The 17,908-nt window shown below is 38.9% G+C and overlaps 1 protein-coding gene across 3 annotated transcripts in view; it reads right to left on the bottom strand.

Annotated features, from left to right (window-relative positions):
* Positions 1 to 17,908, bottom strand: part of Col14a1 (collagen type XIV alpha 1 chain) — a 197,498-nt gene that overhangs the window by 104,529 nt on the left and 75,061 nt on the right. For all 3 annotated transcript variants that reach the window (XM_069991329.1, XM_069991330.1, XM_069991331.1), the window contains exons 10-17: positions 17,653 to 17,804; positions 16,339 to 16,468; positions 15,071 to 15,216; positions 12,058 to 12,187; positions 7,726 to 7,865; positions 2,513 to 2,639; positions 532 to 671; positions 206 to 338 (exon numbers count right to left, since the gene is read on the bottom strand). In XM_069991329.1, the coding sequence (XP_069847430.1) occupies positions 206 to 338; positions 532 to 671; positions 2,513 to 2,639; positions 7,726 to 7,865; positions 12,058 to 12,187; positions 15,071 to 15,216; positions 16,339 to 16,468; positions 17,653 to 17,804 (1,098 nt within the window). The remainder of the gene's footprint in view (positions 1 to 205; positions 339 to 531; positions 672 to 2,512; positions 2,640 to 7,725; positions 7,866 to 12,057; positions 12,188 to 15,070; positions 15,217 to 16,338; positions 16,469 to 17,652; positions 17,805 to 17,908) is intronic.

Below are 17,908 nucleotides of genomic sequence, written 5' to 3'. Positions count from 1 at the left end.
AAGACAAACATGGTCCCTTGCTTCTATAGACAATAGAATGTGATGATGTTTCACCTCTCAGCATCAATGTAGCTAAAGATGTATGAGGAATTATGGGGGACAAAGAAAGACTGAGGAGTTACAAGCCAGGGATAAAGCTGATGGAGACCATCCCCAGTGGGATGGTGACGGTGCCCCTGCTGAAGTGCACCACATCAGGACTTACGTGTGGTTCCAACAGCAGTCACCACCTCGCTCTCGCTCCCATCATCAAGTACAGCCAAGAGTGAGACTTCATATTCAGTGCCAGGCTCAAGGCCTTCAATAACATAGGAGTCCTGCTCTTCTATTAAGGCAACCTGAAAAGTATCGGGCACTTACTAAATAAAAATCACAAACTCCAAGGCTGGCAAAATCAAGCTAGAGACCTTATAGGAATAAGGTCCAATTCTTCAACAAATACATTATGGATATTGCACAAGTGACATATTGAAGTTTTCAGACCCAGAAAGCACACTCCAGTTTAACTTTGATCTGCTTTGGAAGATTCACCTCTTGGGTCTTCCCACCATACACCGGGATCCACATCAGTTTGTGCGGCCCTTCCTCAGCAGACAGAGGATGCCAGGTCACTCTAAAACCATCCGTCTTCACCTCATCAATCTCTAAGTACTGCTGGGCAGGAACTTCCTCTGTAGGCCAAGGAAGGAGATTTGTTAGGGAAAGGAGAAGACGAGGGAGCAAAACCCAGGCAGCTCTCAGAGGTCACAGGGAGACAAGACTGTCTGGGGAATCTTTTGGGTTTTTTTTGGAAAATTATGGACAAAATCCAATACAGCCTTACATTTCAGAGGCTGGCATCTACCAGGATCACAAACTAATAATACTGGCCTTACATTTCAGCGGCTGGCATCTACCAGGATCACAAGCTAATAATACTGTAAAAATAACCAAGTTATTTTTAATTCCAATAATTCAGAACTCTTAGCTTGAGCATTAGGCTCTTTTCATTCAAAGAAATTTTACATGCCATAATCATTATCTTATAAAGATATTATATTCTGAGTATTTTGAGAATATTAACAAAAGGGCACCCTAAAAACTGCTTCCTTTTATTTCTATTTCCTTTCGTGGTAAAAGCACTCCTGGGTAATAAATTGAGCCCAAGACAAGAAACTTCATCCTTTAATGTATATGTGTGGATGTCATCAAAAGGGAAATATAGCTGATCAGATCTTCCAGCACTTCACAGCTTATCCATTTTGGGGATTTACATGAGAAAGCACAATGTCCAGCTATATCCAAAATAAATTTTCTAAGTCATTAATTTTTATTATTGGAAACCAGGGATTTTTAATAATCTGTAAGATAACATGAAAATTCCAGCCAGAATTCTCTACAAATGATTTTTTTGTAAAATTATCAACCTTTTTGTAATTATAACTTCTCAATCCAGATTTGCTCTCATTTCTAACTTTTCTTATTTCCTTTGATATCACAGAAAATATATTTGGAACTGCAATCAGTAAGCTCCAAAAGCAAACAATAAAAAAAGTTTTATACTCATTGAGTAACTGTAAGATATGTGAAAAAGAGAAATAATGTACTCATGTATTGTTTGCTTTTAGTTTTGAAAACATTCCTTGTTATATTAAGATTTTAGGCTCATCGGGCACTGATGGCTCATGCCTATAATCCTAGCTACTCAGAAGACTGGGATCTGAGGATCACACTTCAAAACCATCCCTGATAAGAAAGTCTGTGAGAGTCTTATCTCCAATTAATCACCAGAAAACTAGAAATGGCGCTATGGCTCAAAGTGGTAGAATGCTGTCCTTGAGCGAAAAAGCTCAGGGACAGAGCTCAGGACCTATGTTCAAACCCTACGACCACCACCACCAGCAACAACAAAGAAAAGATTTTAGGGTCAATGAAAATATAGCACTAGCTATTGAATGATAGAGTAAGTATTGTGAAACATCGATTTTATTGGTCAAACACAGCTGCCAACTATCAACAATTTAGGGATCTCAATGCAGTGCAAACACACATGAATAAAGAAAATGCAACATTTTTGCATTAAGAAATAAAAGAAAGCTGGGTGCAGTGGCTTACACCTATCTAGTCAGGAAGCACACTTCAAACACAGCCAGGGCAGCAAAGTCTATGAGACTCCTAGCTCTAATTAACCACCAAAAATCTGGAAGTGGATGTGTTGCTCAAGTTGTAGAGCACTAGCCTTGAGCAAAAAGGCTCAGGGACAGCATCCAGGTCCTGATCAAGCCACTAGACCAGCACTAAAAATAACAAATCAGAGCAATGTAAAATTTTTCAAGACCTTAGATATTTTGAATTTAAATGGTCTCTCTTGTTCTGATAGACAATGATTAGTATGCATGCTAGTTGTCCAATTGTTTATTTGTGTGTTAATATTTTAAAAGAAAATGTAATCACTTCAAAATCACAGCTGAAGAGCTAGTCCAGGTTTTGGGTGCTATACACTTACTTTGAAAAGCTTTCAAGTCATTATTACCTGTGGTGAAAACTCCAGCCAGAGGCAAAGACTGTCCTTCCTCATAGAGAGAGAAAATGGCAACAGAATATTCTGTGAGTGGAGTCAAGCCTTTCAGAGGGAAGGTAGTGATAGGATCAACTTCAACCTGCAAAAGAGATGAGGTTTGGTAGGTCTAGCCAATATTCTTTAGGAATCATTTGCTATTGCCCTTAGTTCACAAAGCCAATAACTGTGCTAGAAATACTACAATACAATGATAAAAGCAGTCAATTCATATATATGTAGACGTATTTACTTCCAATCTTATGTCTTTATGTAAGCTATCTATGGTATTTTTATATCCTTCATAATACCTTCATGATATGTGTTCATGAAGAGTATGGAAGGGCACACAACTGAAGTAATGTAAATACAAATGTATAGAATGTTTCCAGCCAGATTAACAGATTGCCAGGTTTGGTCTTCACTGCCAGGGCTGGGTTGGCTCCCACAACTTCATGTTACCCAATAATTCCTCTGAGCGCTTCACAGGGAAGCAACTGTGCAGAGGAGAGAGTAATCGTAGAAGAGGAATTATCATCATCATCCAGGAGATAGGAAATATACCTTTTATCTCTCCTAGAAAGACACGGTCGAGGAAAGTATCTACCAACCTCTTCAAGGTCCATAAGGGAATGACATCCCAAGGATAAAGACCAGAGTACAAGAAAGGGGGAGAGCGAGCAGAGAGAACTTAACAACAGAGAATAGACCTCCAAGGAAAAAAACACAAAGAGAGAGTTGATGAAGGCAGGATCTACAAGACACCCCTGGCTCCAAGTCACCCATAAAAGTGATGGAAAGAAGAGACATGGTTTTGTCATTGAGAGATTGAGCATCCTCAGAGGGGTTTTCATTTCCCATGTTTTTCTTTGGGGCACTCTGTGTGTGTGTGTGTGTGTGTGTGTGTGTGTGTGTGTGTGTGTGTGTGTGTGTGTGTGTGTGTGTGTGTGTGTGTGTGACAGAACTGGGGCTTGAACTCAGGGCCTATGTGCTGTCTCTGAGCTTCTTTTGCTCAAGGTTAATAGCACTCTATCACTTTAAGCCACAGCACCACTTTTGGCTTTTTGTGGCAGTTATTTGGAGATAAGAGTCCCACAGATTTTCCTGCCAAGGCTGGCTTTGAACCACAATCCTGAGATCTCAGCCTCCTGAGTAGCTAGGACTGTAGTCATGAGCCAATGTCAGCCAGCCAGTTAGTTGCGTTATTTTCTAACACTCTCTTTGTTGTTCTCTTTGTGGCACAAATCATACCTTAAGTTATTTTATTTGTTTGTTTACTGTCTGTCTCCTAAGCACTCTATTTAATTGTACTGTTTGAGTGAATAGAAGAAATAAAAATGGAGATAGATTTAAATAAGCTAAGAAAGAGCTCTTCTAAACTACAAGAGCAAATCCAGACATTTTATCCAACGCTAAGGAGTCTAAATAAAGCGCTAGCCAGAGGAGAACTTCCATTTCACCATTCGGTAACCCTGAGCCACTCTTAAGGAAAGAAACACTGAGATGCCAGCCAGGAATGAAGTCATCCTGGCCCGACCAAACTCCCAGTGGGATGCAACAGTCACCCCAGCTCACACCCATGGCAGAGGTGCAGTTTCACATGAGCTCTTCCCACACTGCATAATCAAGGGCTCTTGTGTTAAGCTGAGCTACACATCAATAGTGGTGGAAAATGTGTGTCATTTCATTCTGAACCAGAGATTGGTAACATTTGCTGCTAAGTAATGCTTAGCCCTTAGTGTGTACTCTAACCCGACATGTGTGTCTGCTAACAGGGATCTAATTCATTTACTACAGCACCTTATTTGATACTAAACAGATTAGAGTTGATATAATATCAACACTGATGATTCTACCAAAAACAAAACTTCTATCATTTATTCTTATTTTTATTCTATAATATTTAAATTACTAGTTTTGGAACTGACTCTGTTGGTAGTACTTTTAAGATGTAGACAAACTTGAAGAAATGATCACCAAATGCTGTGATCTCATTGTTTTGTGACAATTTTTGTGGGTAATATTATGAGCAATCTTGCTAGAAGCTTAATTTCAGCCTCACATACACACACAGGAACTTTTTTTTTTTTTGGTCCGGTCGTGGGGCCTGAACTCTGGGCCTGGGTGCTGTTCCTCAGCTCTTCAGCTCAAGGCTAGCGCTCTACCACTTGAGCCACAGCGCCACTTCCGGCTTTTTTTCTTTTTGCTTATATGGTGCTGAGGAACCGAACCCAGGGCCTCAGGCATGCAAGGCAAGCACTCTACCACTGAGCCACCTTCCCAGCCCCACACAGGAACTTTTTGTTTTCATTTTTTGAACTGCTCACAAACATTTCCTACATAATCAAACATACAACCGAGAAATGGCACATTTTTTTTAAATTTGCATACAATGGAAAAACAAGTATATATATTTTTACAAAGTTTAATAATCATTACTAGCATTGACAATTTAAGTCTATAAGCAAGAAACTATGTAATAAAAATAACCACACTTTATTCATCCATCAACCACTTCCAAAACCAAATGTTAAACTGAGTAATAAAGCTTGTTGCCTATCATTCTCTGGTTTTTACTTATATTAACTTGTGGTATCACTATCCACACCTTGGTTGTTTACTACAGAAAACTTATAAAATTGGGGCAAACATTTGCAAAGATAAAAAAATCTTATAAGCATGGATATGTATATGATGTAATTTCTCCCCAAGCACCAGAAAGAAGCTGGGAATGTCTTGGTGGTAAAGTGTTTGCCTAGCATGCACAAAGCCCTGGGTTCGATTCCTCAGCTCCACATAAGCAGAAAAGCTGGAAATGGTGCTATGGCTCAAGTGATAGATGCTAGCCTTAAGCAAAAAAAGTGCTCAGGCCCTGAGTTCAAGCCCCAGGACTGGCAAAAAGCAAAACAAACAAACAAACAAAAGCACCAGGAAATCACTAGTACTGAATTTGCCAATGTATTTTGTTTATCTCCAAAGGGCGCATCTATATTAACAGAGAAGCTGAAAAATCAAACTTAGTGTTTAGGAGTGGATTAGAAAATGCAACCACCATTTGAAAACTGCCTTAAAAAATGACCACCAAAAATAGGTTCACCAAACTTATTTTAAAAATCATAAAACAAAGCCGGGTGCTGGTGGCTCACGCCTGTAATCCTAGCTACTCAGGAGGCTGAGATCTGAGGATCGCGGTTCAAAGCCAGCCCGGGCAGGAGAGACCATGAGACTCCTATCTCCAATAACCACCAGAAAAACCGGAAGTGGCGCTGTAGCTCAAGTGGTAGAGCGCTCGCCTTGAGCTGAAGAGCTGAGGGACAGCGCCCAGGCCCAGAGTTCAAGCCCCACAGCCGACTAAAAAAAAAAAAAAAAAATCATAAAACATTTCTTACAAAAGAGCATAACATTCTGTACAAATGCCGGGGCGTGAATGATTGTTACTTGTGAATGATTGCTACTTTCCTCCTGTCCCATTCCCCAAATATTTACAGCTACCACAAAGCAAGGTGTTCACAATAATTACATAGGGGGCATTTGCCGATATTTTTTTGTTTCTTGTTCTGCTTTTTTTGGTGGTGTTGTTGGTTGTGGGGCTTGAATTCTGAGCCTGGGTGCTTTTCCTGAGCTTTTCAGCTCAAAGTGAGTGACCTATCACTTGAGCCACAGTGGTACTTCCGGTTTTCTGGTGGCTAATTGAAGATAAGAATCTCCGGACTGGGCTGGCTTTGAACCGCAATCCTCAGATCTCAGCCTTCTGAGTAGCTAGGATTACAAGCTTGAGCCATTGGTGTGCAGCAGGAAGTTGTTTTTAAACCACCAACAATAAAAAATAAATAAAATGTACTCACTCTGTGTCAAAATTTCAATGTTAGCTTTTTATCAACAGATTGTGATTATAAATATAATTGGTAAATATATACTGAAGTATATTTTTTCTTATCAAAACTCATTACCAGAGAAGGAGGGCTCATAATGAACATGCATTTGTTGATGAATATAGATATTACATTGTTTTGGTTGTTTTATTATTTTTTCAATTGGTTCTGAGGCTTGAACTCCGGGCTAGGCACTGTCCCTGAGCTTTTGTGATCAAGGCTAGCTATCTACCACTTGAGCCACAACTCCACTCCCGGCTCTTGAAGTAGCTAATTGGAGATAAGAGTCTCATAGACTCATAGATAGGAGTCTTCACAGACTTTTCCTGCCCAACCTGGCTTGGAACTGCATTCACCAGATCTCAGCCTCCTGGGTAGCTAGCATTACAGGTGTGCGTCACTGGCACCCACTGGTTGATTCTTTTCTAATTGATCAGTTTCGTAAAATATAGAAATCTCTGGTAATTCTCCAGGAGTCTTACTATCTGACAGCCCTCACCTATGCTGTTCCCTTTTTATGGAAAATAGTTTCTTCTACATCCATATACCCAAAATGGGGATGTAAAATACAATCTAAATTATCCTTATGTTTCAAGAAAAACAGGTTAGAGTGTATTTCTTTGTGGGTGTAATGGCATGCTTCACTCATTTGTATTTTCTACCTGATCTTCCTATATAGCAAAATGCAAGGCTTTTGGATGAGTAGCTTATTCATTACTGACAAGAAACACCTATAGCTTAGTGGTTCTTATTTCAATCTTTGTTCTGTTCCAAACTCCTGTGTACCACCCATCTTATTTGTTCTCAGTATGTGACTGACAGGCTCCCCAAAAGTGGAATCTATGTTTCTCCCTGCATTGAATCCAGGCATGGGCCTGTGATATCTCTCCCCATGGAATATGGCAGAGGTGATATCAAACACTTGGAGTCCAGGTCATTCAAGCTGACACAGCTTGTACATATCATAGAACTCCTGAGCCAATACTGTCTAAGCTGGCATTAGAGACCTCATGTGAGAAGTCTACTTGGAGACATAGAGGTGTGCTCTGGTTGCCAGCTGCTCCAGTCGTCCCCAGCAAACTCCAGACAAAGGAGTAAGGAAGCCATTGAGATGATGCCAACTCCAGACACAGGTAGGTTGTCACTCTACTTATTCCCCCTCCCAAACTACACATTCAAGCCCAACTCCTGACTCACAGATCCTCTGAGGGAAAATAAATAGAAAATCATGGTTTAAGCCATTATATTTTGAATATGCTGCCATGAATAAAAAGCACACAACAACCTGGAAAATACATATCATGTTCCACAACGTACCTCATTGATTTCGGTGCCATCTGCACTGGTATATACGATTCGGTAACCACTGATCTTTCTCGATGCTGGGTCCCAACTTAATCGAGCACTCGTAGAGCCAACATTAGAGATTCTCAGATTTCTTGGTGGTGATAAAGGTACTGAGCAGTAAATGGAAAAGAATATAATTCAGATATTAACTAGCATAGTTGTAAAAAAAAAAACAGACAAGAAACAGCATCTTTGACTTCTGAGTTATTTCATAAGAGAAACTATCACCCAGAGAACAGCAATGCTGAAGTGATCCGTAAATTGTCTCAAAACCAAACACGCTGTCTAATTAACCAAGAAGATACTTTCCATGTAGAGAAAGTTTGCAATAATTAAGTTCCATTTGCTTACAAATAAGTAAGATTTCATGTACCACATCTATAATCCTAGCTACTCAAGAGGCTGAGATCTGGAAGATTACTGGTCAAACTCAGCCCATGCAGAAAAGTTTTCAAGACTTCCTTCCTAATTAATCAGCAAATTGCTGGATGAGAGCTATAGCACGAGTGATAGAGTGCCAGCTATGAGCAAGAAAGCCCAGCAAGAGCATGAAGCATGAAGCCCTGGTACTAGCCCAAAGATTTGAGTGATTTTCTCTCTGTTCAGTATTATCATTATAGCTTGATATGAACAATATGAAATAGATCTCTGAAATCAAATCATGCTTGTCCACTTAAACTATCATGTGACTGACAAAGCCACTTTCTCAGCTCCATAACTGTCCATTCATACAATGAGAATGATGCCATCTGCCACCAGGCATCTCTAACCTGTGAAAAACTGGACCACCCTTTACCTTCAGTCTGTTCCCCCTGAACAAAGAGCAATCCTGTGTTTCCCACCACTCAGGCCAAAAACCTAGACTGCCCTAGATTCTTCTTCTTTTCATAACTCACTTATAATGCATCATCAGTTCTTTCTACACTTACCCAAAATCCGACTGCTTCTTCCTACTCCCACTGCTAACAAATGGTTGCTCCCATTACCTGAGACTGGCTGAAACATTTTGCACATAATCTTAACTGTCCTCCCTGCTTCCGTCTTCCCCAATCTCATACAGCTAAATGAGCAGGCAGAGTTCCCAGCCAGACCAGCTTTCTCTACATTAAAGCATCCAAATGGTTCCCAACTCCTTCAATGGTTACAATAGCCATTAAGACACTGAAAGCTAACCTCTACCATCTTGCTCTCTCCATCTCCTGCTCTGCTGTCCTAGGTTCATGCTATTGCCAGTTCTTCCTGGTCGTGGAACCTCCAGCTGAGCCCACATAGAAGACATTGTATTTTCTGTCCTTTACCAGGCCCTTCTGCCTCATCTTACATGATGGTTTCCTCACCTCTCCAGGTCATTGATGTGTGTCATGTCACCTTCTTGATGAGGTTCTCCATGATCATCTTATGTCCAATCAATCTTCCACCCCAGGCACTGCCTAGCTCCCTTTCCTGTCTCATTGTTTTTCATGGAACATTGTTTCCTCTCTCTCTCCCTTTCCTTCAATGTTTAGAACCTCGGAGGACTAGCGAATAGGATTTAAATTTGTTTCCAGAGCTACCCACAATGTAGCAAACCCTCAATAAATGTTTAAGGTATCACTGCATAATCACTATCACTAGCTAAATCCCCTACTTTAAAATTAAAGAGATATTGGTATTTCCACTGATTTCTGTCAGTTCCAGAGCTATTTTAACTTCTTCAAGGACTCTTCTGATTCAACTGGGTAAAAACTGACCATAATCTTTGAGAGTTTGTGATCTTATACATAGTTATAGTAGCAATAATTGCTAACATTTATTGAGTGCTTTCCATGAACCTGATGTATAATGTTATCTTATTAAATATTGTTCAATCTCAAGCAAAGAATTGCAATGATTGATCTTATTGAAGACAAAATTGAGGTAACGTGGCCAAAGTCAAAATTATTTAAACCAGAAGAAAAGTAAGTTGAACTCAGGCAGTTGATTGATTCTAGACCAAGTAATAAAAGATGGAATAATAGACCCCTCAGCCTCTTTATCTTCCCCTCATTCTCCTTCCCTCTTTCTGTCTCTGTCTCTGGTCTTTGTCTCTCTCTGCGTGTATGTGTGTGAGAGAGAAAGAGAGACAGACAGAGACAGACAGAGACAGAGAGAGAATAAATATTGCTGTTGAGTCAACAGTTAAAACCTTGGAGACAAATAAGGAAAATTTTCATCAATAGCCATAAGCAAAATGCTCCAAGGTATATAACTCGAAAAGGTCAATTGGTTCATTCATTAAACATACACTGGTTCTTTGATTTTATGGGAGTTAATGACCCTTCTAATACTTAAGGAACCAGAGAAAAGGGTAAAAAGAGAAAGGCAAATGGAAAGGCAAATGACAAAATATAGAATTAAGTATCAGGCATACCTTGTACTACACCTCTTTTTGAAATTCAGGTATATTTATATTTGGTAGTAAAGCACAATAAACTCTAGTTTCCTTAATGAATTCAAATGTGAGTCTTGGAAGCATGTTCCCAGGACATTATATGTTAAGATTTCTCATTTCTAACCAATTGCTAATCATTAGAATAAGTCATACACATTTTTAAATACATAAATAAATGAGTATTCTAAGTGACTGGTAGATGGTAACGGTGTTTCTTTCAAATAAATAGCATTCCAAAGTTCCTTGAGTCAAATGATATATTAGATAATTTCTGGTATGATTCCTTTGTTTTCTTCTGCTGCTTTGGGCTCTCTCTGTTTTGTTTGTTTGTTGTGTTAATTATATCTGTTTTCCTCTGAAGAGAAAGAATACTTTCTCAACTAACAAAGCAGGGTATGGGAAAACATCTTTCCTTATCATTAACTTCTATTATGATTTCCCAAGTAGAGTCTTAGAGTCAAAAGTATTTTAGAAAGGACACCTAAGTCCTCAGGGTGCTCTGTATTTTCTCATGTTTCAAAAGAGTATACTTTCCAAAATAGATAACCACATATTTCTTGAAAATATTGTAAATTTCCCACAATTAGTGTCAATTAGCCTTAGGGCCAAAAATGTAGTTCAATAGTAGACCATTTGGGGCTGGGAAGGTGGCTCAGTGGTAGAGCGCTTGCCTTGCATGCATGAGGCCCTGGGTCCAATTCCTCAGCACCACATAAGCAAAAAGAAAAAAGCCGGAGGTGGCGCTGTGGCTCAAGTGGTAGAGTGCTAACCTTGAGTTGAAGAGCTGAGGGACAGCACCCAGGCCCAGAGTTCAGGCCCCACGACCGGACCCAAAAAAATTAATTAATTAATTAATTTAAAAAAAATAGTAGGCCATTTGCCTAGTGTATGAAACCCTGGGTTAAATTCCCCAACATTATAAGCAAAATTAAAAAAAATCAACAACAAAAGAAAATAAAATACCTGGCAAATCATAAGAATGTGTGGGTTGGAAGAAATGGGGAAAAATAATGAAAGAGGTGGCATTGATGGAGGTGCATTGAACTCATAAACTGGCATGTTGCCTTGAAATACCTGTGTTCAACTACTTAAAGATAATATAACTGAATGAATGAATAAATAAATAATAAAATGCTAAAATAAAATAGCAAAAACTAGCCTTGCAGCTGGGCGCTGGGGGCTCACTCCTGTAATCCTAGCTACTCAGGGCGCTAAGATCTGAGGTCAAGATTCAAAGCCAGCTAGGGAAGGAAAGTCTGTAAGACTCTTATCTCCAATTAACCTCTCAAAAACCGGAAGTGGCCCTGTGGGTCTAAGTGGTAGAGCACTTGCCTTGAGCTGAGAGCTCAGGGACTGTGCCCAGCCCAGAGTTTAAGCCCCATGACTGCCAAAAACAAAAAACAAAAAACTAGCCTAGCCTCACCAATGAAAGTCTTACTCAATTAAAAACATTGTAATAAACTCATATTCATTTTGATCAGATGTGGAGGAACTATATGCTAAGTGCTTTTACATGGACTCCTATACTTAGTATGATATCAGCCACGTGCTCTAATTTTTCTTTTACAACCTAAAAAAATATATAAATAACACATCTCATTTTCACCCATCTCTGCTAAAATATGAGTTAAGGTGAGATATCTGCCACCGTTCTCACCCCCTAGCCATTCCGGAGTTCTCCATTCCTATCCTGATCTAGCTTTTGGATTGAGATAAGACAGATAAAGTTTAGTGTCAGCAGCCCTATCACTCACAACAATACAAGACAGAAGAAATAAAATTTCCTATGTTGCAATGAACTCTTCCAGAGTTTTAACCAAAACTGATCATTCTAAGTCAGAAGCCTATGGACGTTCGTTGGAGGATTTTATCTGCATGACCATCTTGCTCACATGTGGTTTCTTGTCCCGTAACAGGATCACTGGCCTCTTCTCCAAACATGGCGTACACTGTGACTGTGTATTCTGTATTGGGGAACAATCCGGTCAACTCGATGTCTGTGTGGGTCTCTCCGATTTTCATCTGAAAACAATACATATCATTAGTTCATAGGCAAGTGTGTATTATGTCTGTGGATCAGAATAGAGTTAAAGAAAGGTGAGATGTTTATTGAATACACTTAGCATCTCCTCACAATCCCTTCATCAAAGAGGCTTCAGGTCTAACTTTTCCATTGTCTCCAGTTGTGGTTCATTAGCAGCACTGAACATGGAAGTCTTTAAAACTGAATGCGCTGCACAGGCTGCTTTAAGGCAGCATTTTCATCTGGATCAATGACCAGCAGGGTTGAGTGTTGGGTCTCCAGAACAATGGGGATGGAATTGAATCAAAACTGTTCTCTAATGACAGGAGCCTCAGGCCACGAGGCTGGAAGCAGGCACGTGGTGCCTCACCAGTCCTCTGGCCAGATGCCCAGTTTTTGCTTCAAGTCTGCTTAAGTGGGGTCCCTTTTACCACTCCATGTGACAAGGGGATCTGGAATGCAAGTTTCTTCCAGTATTCAGGGTAATTATATTATAAGGCTATCTTAATGTCCAACTCGGCACTTTGATTCAGGGACAACTTTTCTGACCTTTGCAATTGATCATTTCAGACAATAATCTCAAATAGGTGACTACCAAGTGCCAATCATGTGTCAAGCTAGCTTTAGATTCCTGAAGGATGAAAAAAATCTCCATAGTCTCCAGTCACATGACTGTGCTTTTCTCAAGTTAAATTTTTAGTTACTCAGGAAGCTGAGATCTGAGGATAACAGTTCAAAGCCAGTCCAGGCAGGAAACTATCTCCACCTTACCACCAGAAAATCAGAAATGGAGCTCTAGCTTGAAGTGGTAGACCTCTATCCTTAAGCAAAAGAGCTCAAGGAAAGCACTCAGGCCCTGAGTTCAAGCCCCATGACAGATAAAAACAAAATTAAAGTTTTGAACTATCTCAATATATACAATTGTTGTTGTACAAAAAAATATGCTATGCCTAACAAATGTAACAAATATTAGATTATCATACTGTGAAATTCAGACTTATTTTAGAAAGAACTAAATAATACATTAAGATAAAGCAGACATTCTTTCTTATACATCAGTTCACCATCTCTGTCCTAATATTGATCTATCTGATTGCTCTATATTTTTACTTCTGTATTTGTATGTATGTACCTGGCAATATGTAGTCTTACAACATTTAATAATATATATAAATGGGGCCATATAAATGCAACATTTTTACAATGTATGGATTTTTCCTGTCATTATTATGCTTTATGATTTATCCATGCTGACACACAGGGAAAAAGTCAACATTTCTAATTAACTCCTCTATGCTACTCTTCAATATAAATAGCCTACTGTCTTCCATTCTTCCCCTGATGATGCAGCATGTTGTTTGTTTGCCATGTTCTATTCCAGCCAAATATTCACCTTGAGAATTCTTACAACATGATTTCCTATTCCTTTAAAGTAATAAATAGCTTCAACCTCATATTTCAAAACATTTTCCAAGGTAGCTGTACCAATCTATCTGCCCACTGCAGCAAAAGAGTGATTGTGTTCTTACATGTTCATGACTGCATCATATTATCAGACTTCAAAAAGGGGTTGCTAATCTGTTGGTTGTGAACTAGTAGCCCTCTAATTTTTATTTCTCTCTATTTTATAGTAAAGATGAACATCTTTCCCAGAAACAGTTTTAAGTGTCCCGTATGCCAGAATAATCCAGATCAACTTTAAATGCAAGTGGGGTGGGGAAAAGTTGTCTAAACTTGGAAAGCAGAGAAACCAGGCGGTGAAGCCTTTCTTCTGGATACTAAGATCTGCCTATTTTGACTCTAAGGATTTCAATGATCAGAAGCAGCTTTTTAGGCTGTGTCAAAAACTCACGTTCCAAACTGCCACACCCATTCTGGAAGTCAAATCACACTTCTCTGGTGTCAAGAGACTTAAAAAATGACTGAAATAAATCATTTGGGAGTCAAATGTCTGTAGTTTAAGTAGACTAGATGCTAAAAAATCACACCAATGAGATTTTTTTATTCTCCCTCTCAAATGAGTAGAACAGCTTTTAATTCAACATATAGGGTTAAAAAAAAGTCACTTTTGAACAGCACATGGTAAAATAAATTATATAAACTTTCTCTTAGAGCCATCTGGTAATATCTAGTATAAGCCTTAATAATTTACAAAACCTTTGAAAAAGTAACTCTACTTCTGGGAATTTATTCTAAGGAAATAGCTGGACAATCATACAAAGATAAAGGATAAGAATGTTAAGAATGTTAAGCATTATTTATATAAGCTATCGCTAGGTTCAATAACATGAAGTTAATTAAACACAACCTGTGCAAACCAACAGTGAAATACTATGACTGCATAAAAAGACTGTTTAAAATATCCTTTAATAGTATAGACACACAAGAAATGAAAAAAATAGCAGGTTACAAAAAAATGCTTTCATTTGTTATATTGAAATGCATTGAATAAAGACCTATCTAAATGTTAACAAGCCTTTCTAGGTAATAGGATTTTAACTATTTGTTTTATTTCCACCAATCTGACATTTCCAAGATTATATATTCAAATTTTATAATAAAACCACTTGTCCTAGGAAAATCAAAAGCTGGGCACTGGTGTTTCACACCTGTAATCCTAACCACTTGGGAGGCTGAGATCTGAAAATCAGTTCAAAGCTAGCCACGGCAGAAAAATTTGCTTAATCAGCAAAAAGCCAAAAATAAAGCTGTGGCTCAAGTGGTAAAGTGGCAGCCTTGAGCAAAAAATCCAAGGAAGAACATGAAGCTCTGAGTTCAAGCACCAGTTCTGGCACAGAGAGAGACAGAGAGACAGAGACAGAGACAGAGACAGAGGCAGAGAAATCTACGATTCCAAGACCATAGAAGATGGCAGGAGTTACCTCTCTTTCATCCCCAGCGAGACCCTCTGTGAGAGGAGCATAGAGGATCAGGTATCCGGTGGCACCAGGCACTGCATCCCATTTGACACGAAGACTATTTTCAGTCACATCATACAGCTCAAGGTCTGAGGCCATGGGTAAAGCATCTGCAAACAAGACTCTTTTAAATATTCAGTCATTTATAAGAGTCCTTGAGCATGGAATAACCAAGAAGTAAGATTGGTCGTATTTGGGGATTAGAGATTATTGGTTTAGGACGAATTGCAAGATCTTGGCTTCAAGTAGACTAGTGAAAAGCATGACACATCGCTGTTGTTACATATAATTCTAGCTATTTCATAATGTGATCTCACTTTGCTAGCCATGTTGTCAAGTTCTGGTCTTTGCTCACACTTGGAGCTCTTTGTGCACATTTTGAATTGTGTTACAGCACTTCAAGGTACTGATAGGTTCTCATGTGCATGGCTTGCTTCTCCACCCCCTTACTAGACTAAAATATACTTTCAGTGTAATTATAGAGAATGACTAGTTGACCCTTTTTTCTTTCCTTTTTCGTGCCTGTTCTTGAGCTTGAACTCAGACCTGGCCCCTGGCCCTAAGCTTTTTTCACTCTCACTGAAGATTAGTGCTGTACCACTTGAGTCACAGCTCTACTTTTGGCTTTTTGGTGGTTAATTTGAGATCATAGTTTTACTGACTTTCTGGCTGGGCTGGTTTCAAACTGTAATCCTCAGATCTCAGCCTCCTGAGTTGTCAGGATTACAAGCATGAGCTACCAGCACCTGGCTTGATTGATCTCTTTTTAACAGATTATCTCTTCTCATGATTCCAAGAATGTAAGTGGGGGGGGAGAAGGGGGAGAGGGTGTAATGTGCTATCATGATCACACCTAGGGAAGTATTCAGAAGATTGTTTCTATGATATGGATATTGAATGTAGATGTAACATCATTTCTTTGATATTCTACTGGACAGAAGAGCCACAGAGCTCTTTGCTCTACAAATCTCAGCATAGTTTTGGGTTCATAGAAGGAATTTACTAAAATTGATAAATAATTTATGAATCTTCACCTTTCACTACAAAGGTTGATCTTCTCTAAACAAAGCAGAGATTTTTTTTAATACACGGCCACTATAAATCTTTATACAGCATAACATCTACATCCTACAAATTCAATTCAGGATCTATCGGTCTGGCTGATCCACTTTAGGGAAGGCCATCTGAGCAACACTGTACAATCCAGAAGATATGTGGAGTTCAATACATACATGTGGTTTCTGTTCCTCTCAGGCCTTCACTAGCAGTGTGGGCATATATGGCAAAGACTGCTATCTGATATTCAGTTGAAGACATTAAGTTTTTCAATATGGTAGAAGATACACTTCCATCCACCACCACCTGGTTGAGAAATGAGAGTAGGGGACATGTCACTTACGGAATTGAAAACAAAAAGCAAAAAGATCATCCAGAACATTTCATTATGTAATAATTAAACAATTCATTAAAGAATTCATCATGTCTTCTCATTTCTATTGCCATTGTCAACTCTTCTCAGGTGATATTCATTTTGTTGAACATATCCAGGGTTATTTATTAATTCATATCTAATGGAAATATCATTACTATGTCTTTCACTATCCTATCCTTTTTTTTTTTTTGCTTATGTGGTGCTGAGGAATCGAACCCAGAGCCTCATGCATGCAAGGCAAGAGCTCTACCACTGAGCCACCTTCCCAGCCCTTCACTATCCTATTCTTATCCGTTTAGTAATAGCAGACACAAATTGTCTTCCATGGAACTTTGGAAAACATTTAAAAGCTTTGTCAGTCATGAAAAATACAAGCATTGGAAGCACTCTGATTTATCTTTCTATTTGGTCCAGATGATTTAAAATTCCATAATCAACTTCTCTAACACTTGAAGGGGAAAAGAAATTCACAAATCCTGCCACGGTACAGAAGAAAATTGTGCAACATGCCAAGGTCAAATGGAGGTTAGAACAACTAAAGGAAATGAGGATTTCATCATACATTAGCTTATTCGCTGTGAAGAGCTATATCAAAGGTAGGAAATAGCATGGTCCCATCATCTGGCAAAAGTTCACGGTCTCATCATCTGGCCAAACTATGAAAAATGCTGGCCACAGCTGCTTTATTATGGCTTTCCAATTGGACTAATCTCTAAAAACATTCATGAAACTCCAGATCCTGGAAGTCTAGTCCATTATATCACCACTTAACTTGGAGCACATGGTCTTCTCCAGGATAGAAATCTCAGACCACTCCCAAATGGAAAAAAGATGAATGATGCTGGCCAGATAAATTAGGTATTGATAGTTTTTGCTTTAGAACTTGCTAATTTTAAAAAGAAAAATAAGTTATGTTAGATATGTGCTGCTAAGCAATTCTACAAGTTACTTAAAGGAAGAATGAGAGAAAATATGTAAAGGCTACAGCTCAGAGAGATGGAAGACAATATAGAAATGTAGAAATGTCTTTCAGTAAAGTCCTACAAAGTATTTGTGGCATAATAGTCTCCAATACATATACATTTTCATCTCATAAAGACTGTTTCCTTTTTACCTCCTCTGGTTTTCCACCTCGAGTAGGATAATATACAACTCTGTATTTTTCCACTCTTCCTGGGGCATGAGTCCAATTAACCATAAAGCTTCTGGCAGTGACTTCAGAAGTTATCAGTTCCGTAGGTGGCCCAATGGTGACAATGGCTGAGGCTAAATGGAGAAAATATATCAAGTAAACTACTTTCCTGAAGTTATTCCTATGACCTTAAGAGGCTGCACTCGTCACAGATGACTGACTACAAGAGGTGTAGAAG

This window comes from Dipodomys merriami, unplaced genomic scaffold, assembly GCF_024711535.1.
Source record: "Dipodomys merriami isolate MVZ:Mamm:240054 unplaced genomic scaffold, mDipMer1.0.p SCAF_4, whole genome shotgun sequence".
NCBI classification, from domain to species: Eukaryota; Metazoa; Chordata; class Mammalia; order Rodentia; family Heteromyidae; genus Dipodomys; species Dipodomys merriami.
The sequence above is the reverse complement of the archived record's forward strand: the minus strand, read 5'-3'. Positions and strand labels throughout refer to the sequence as shown.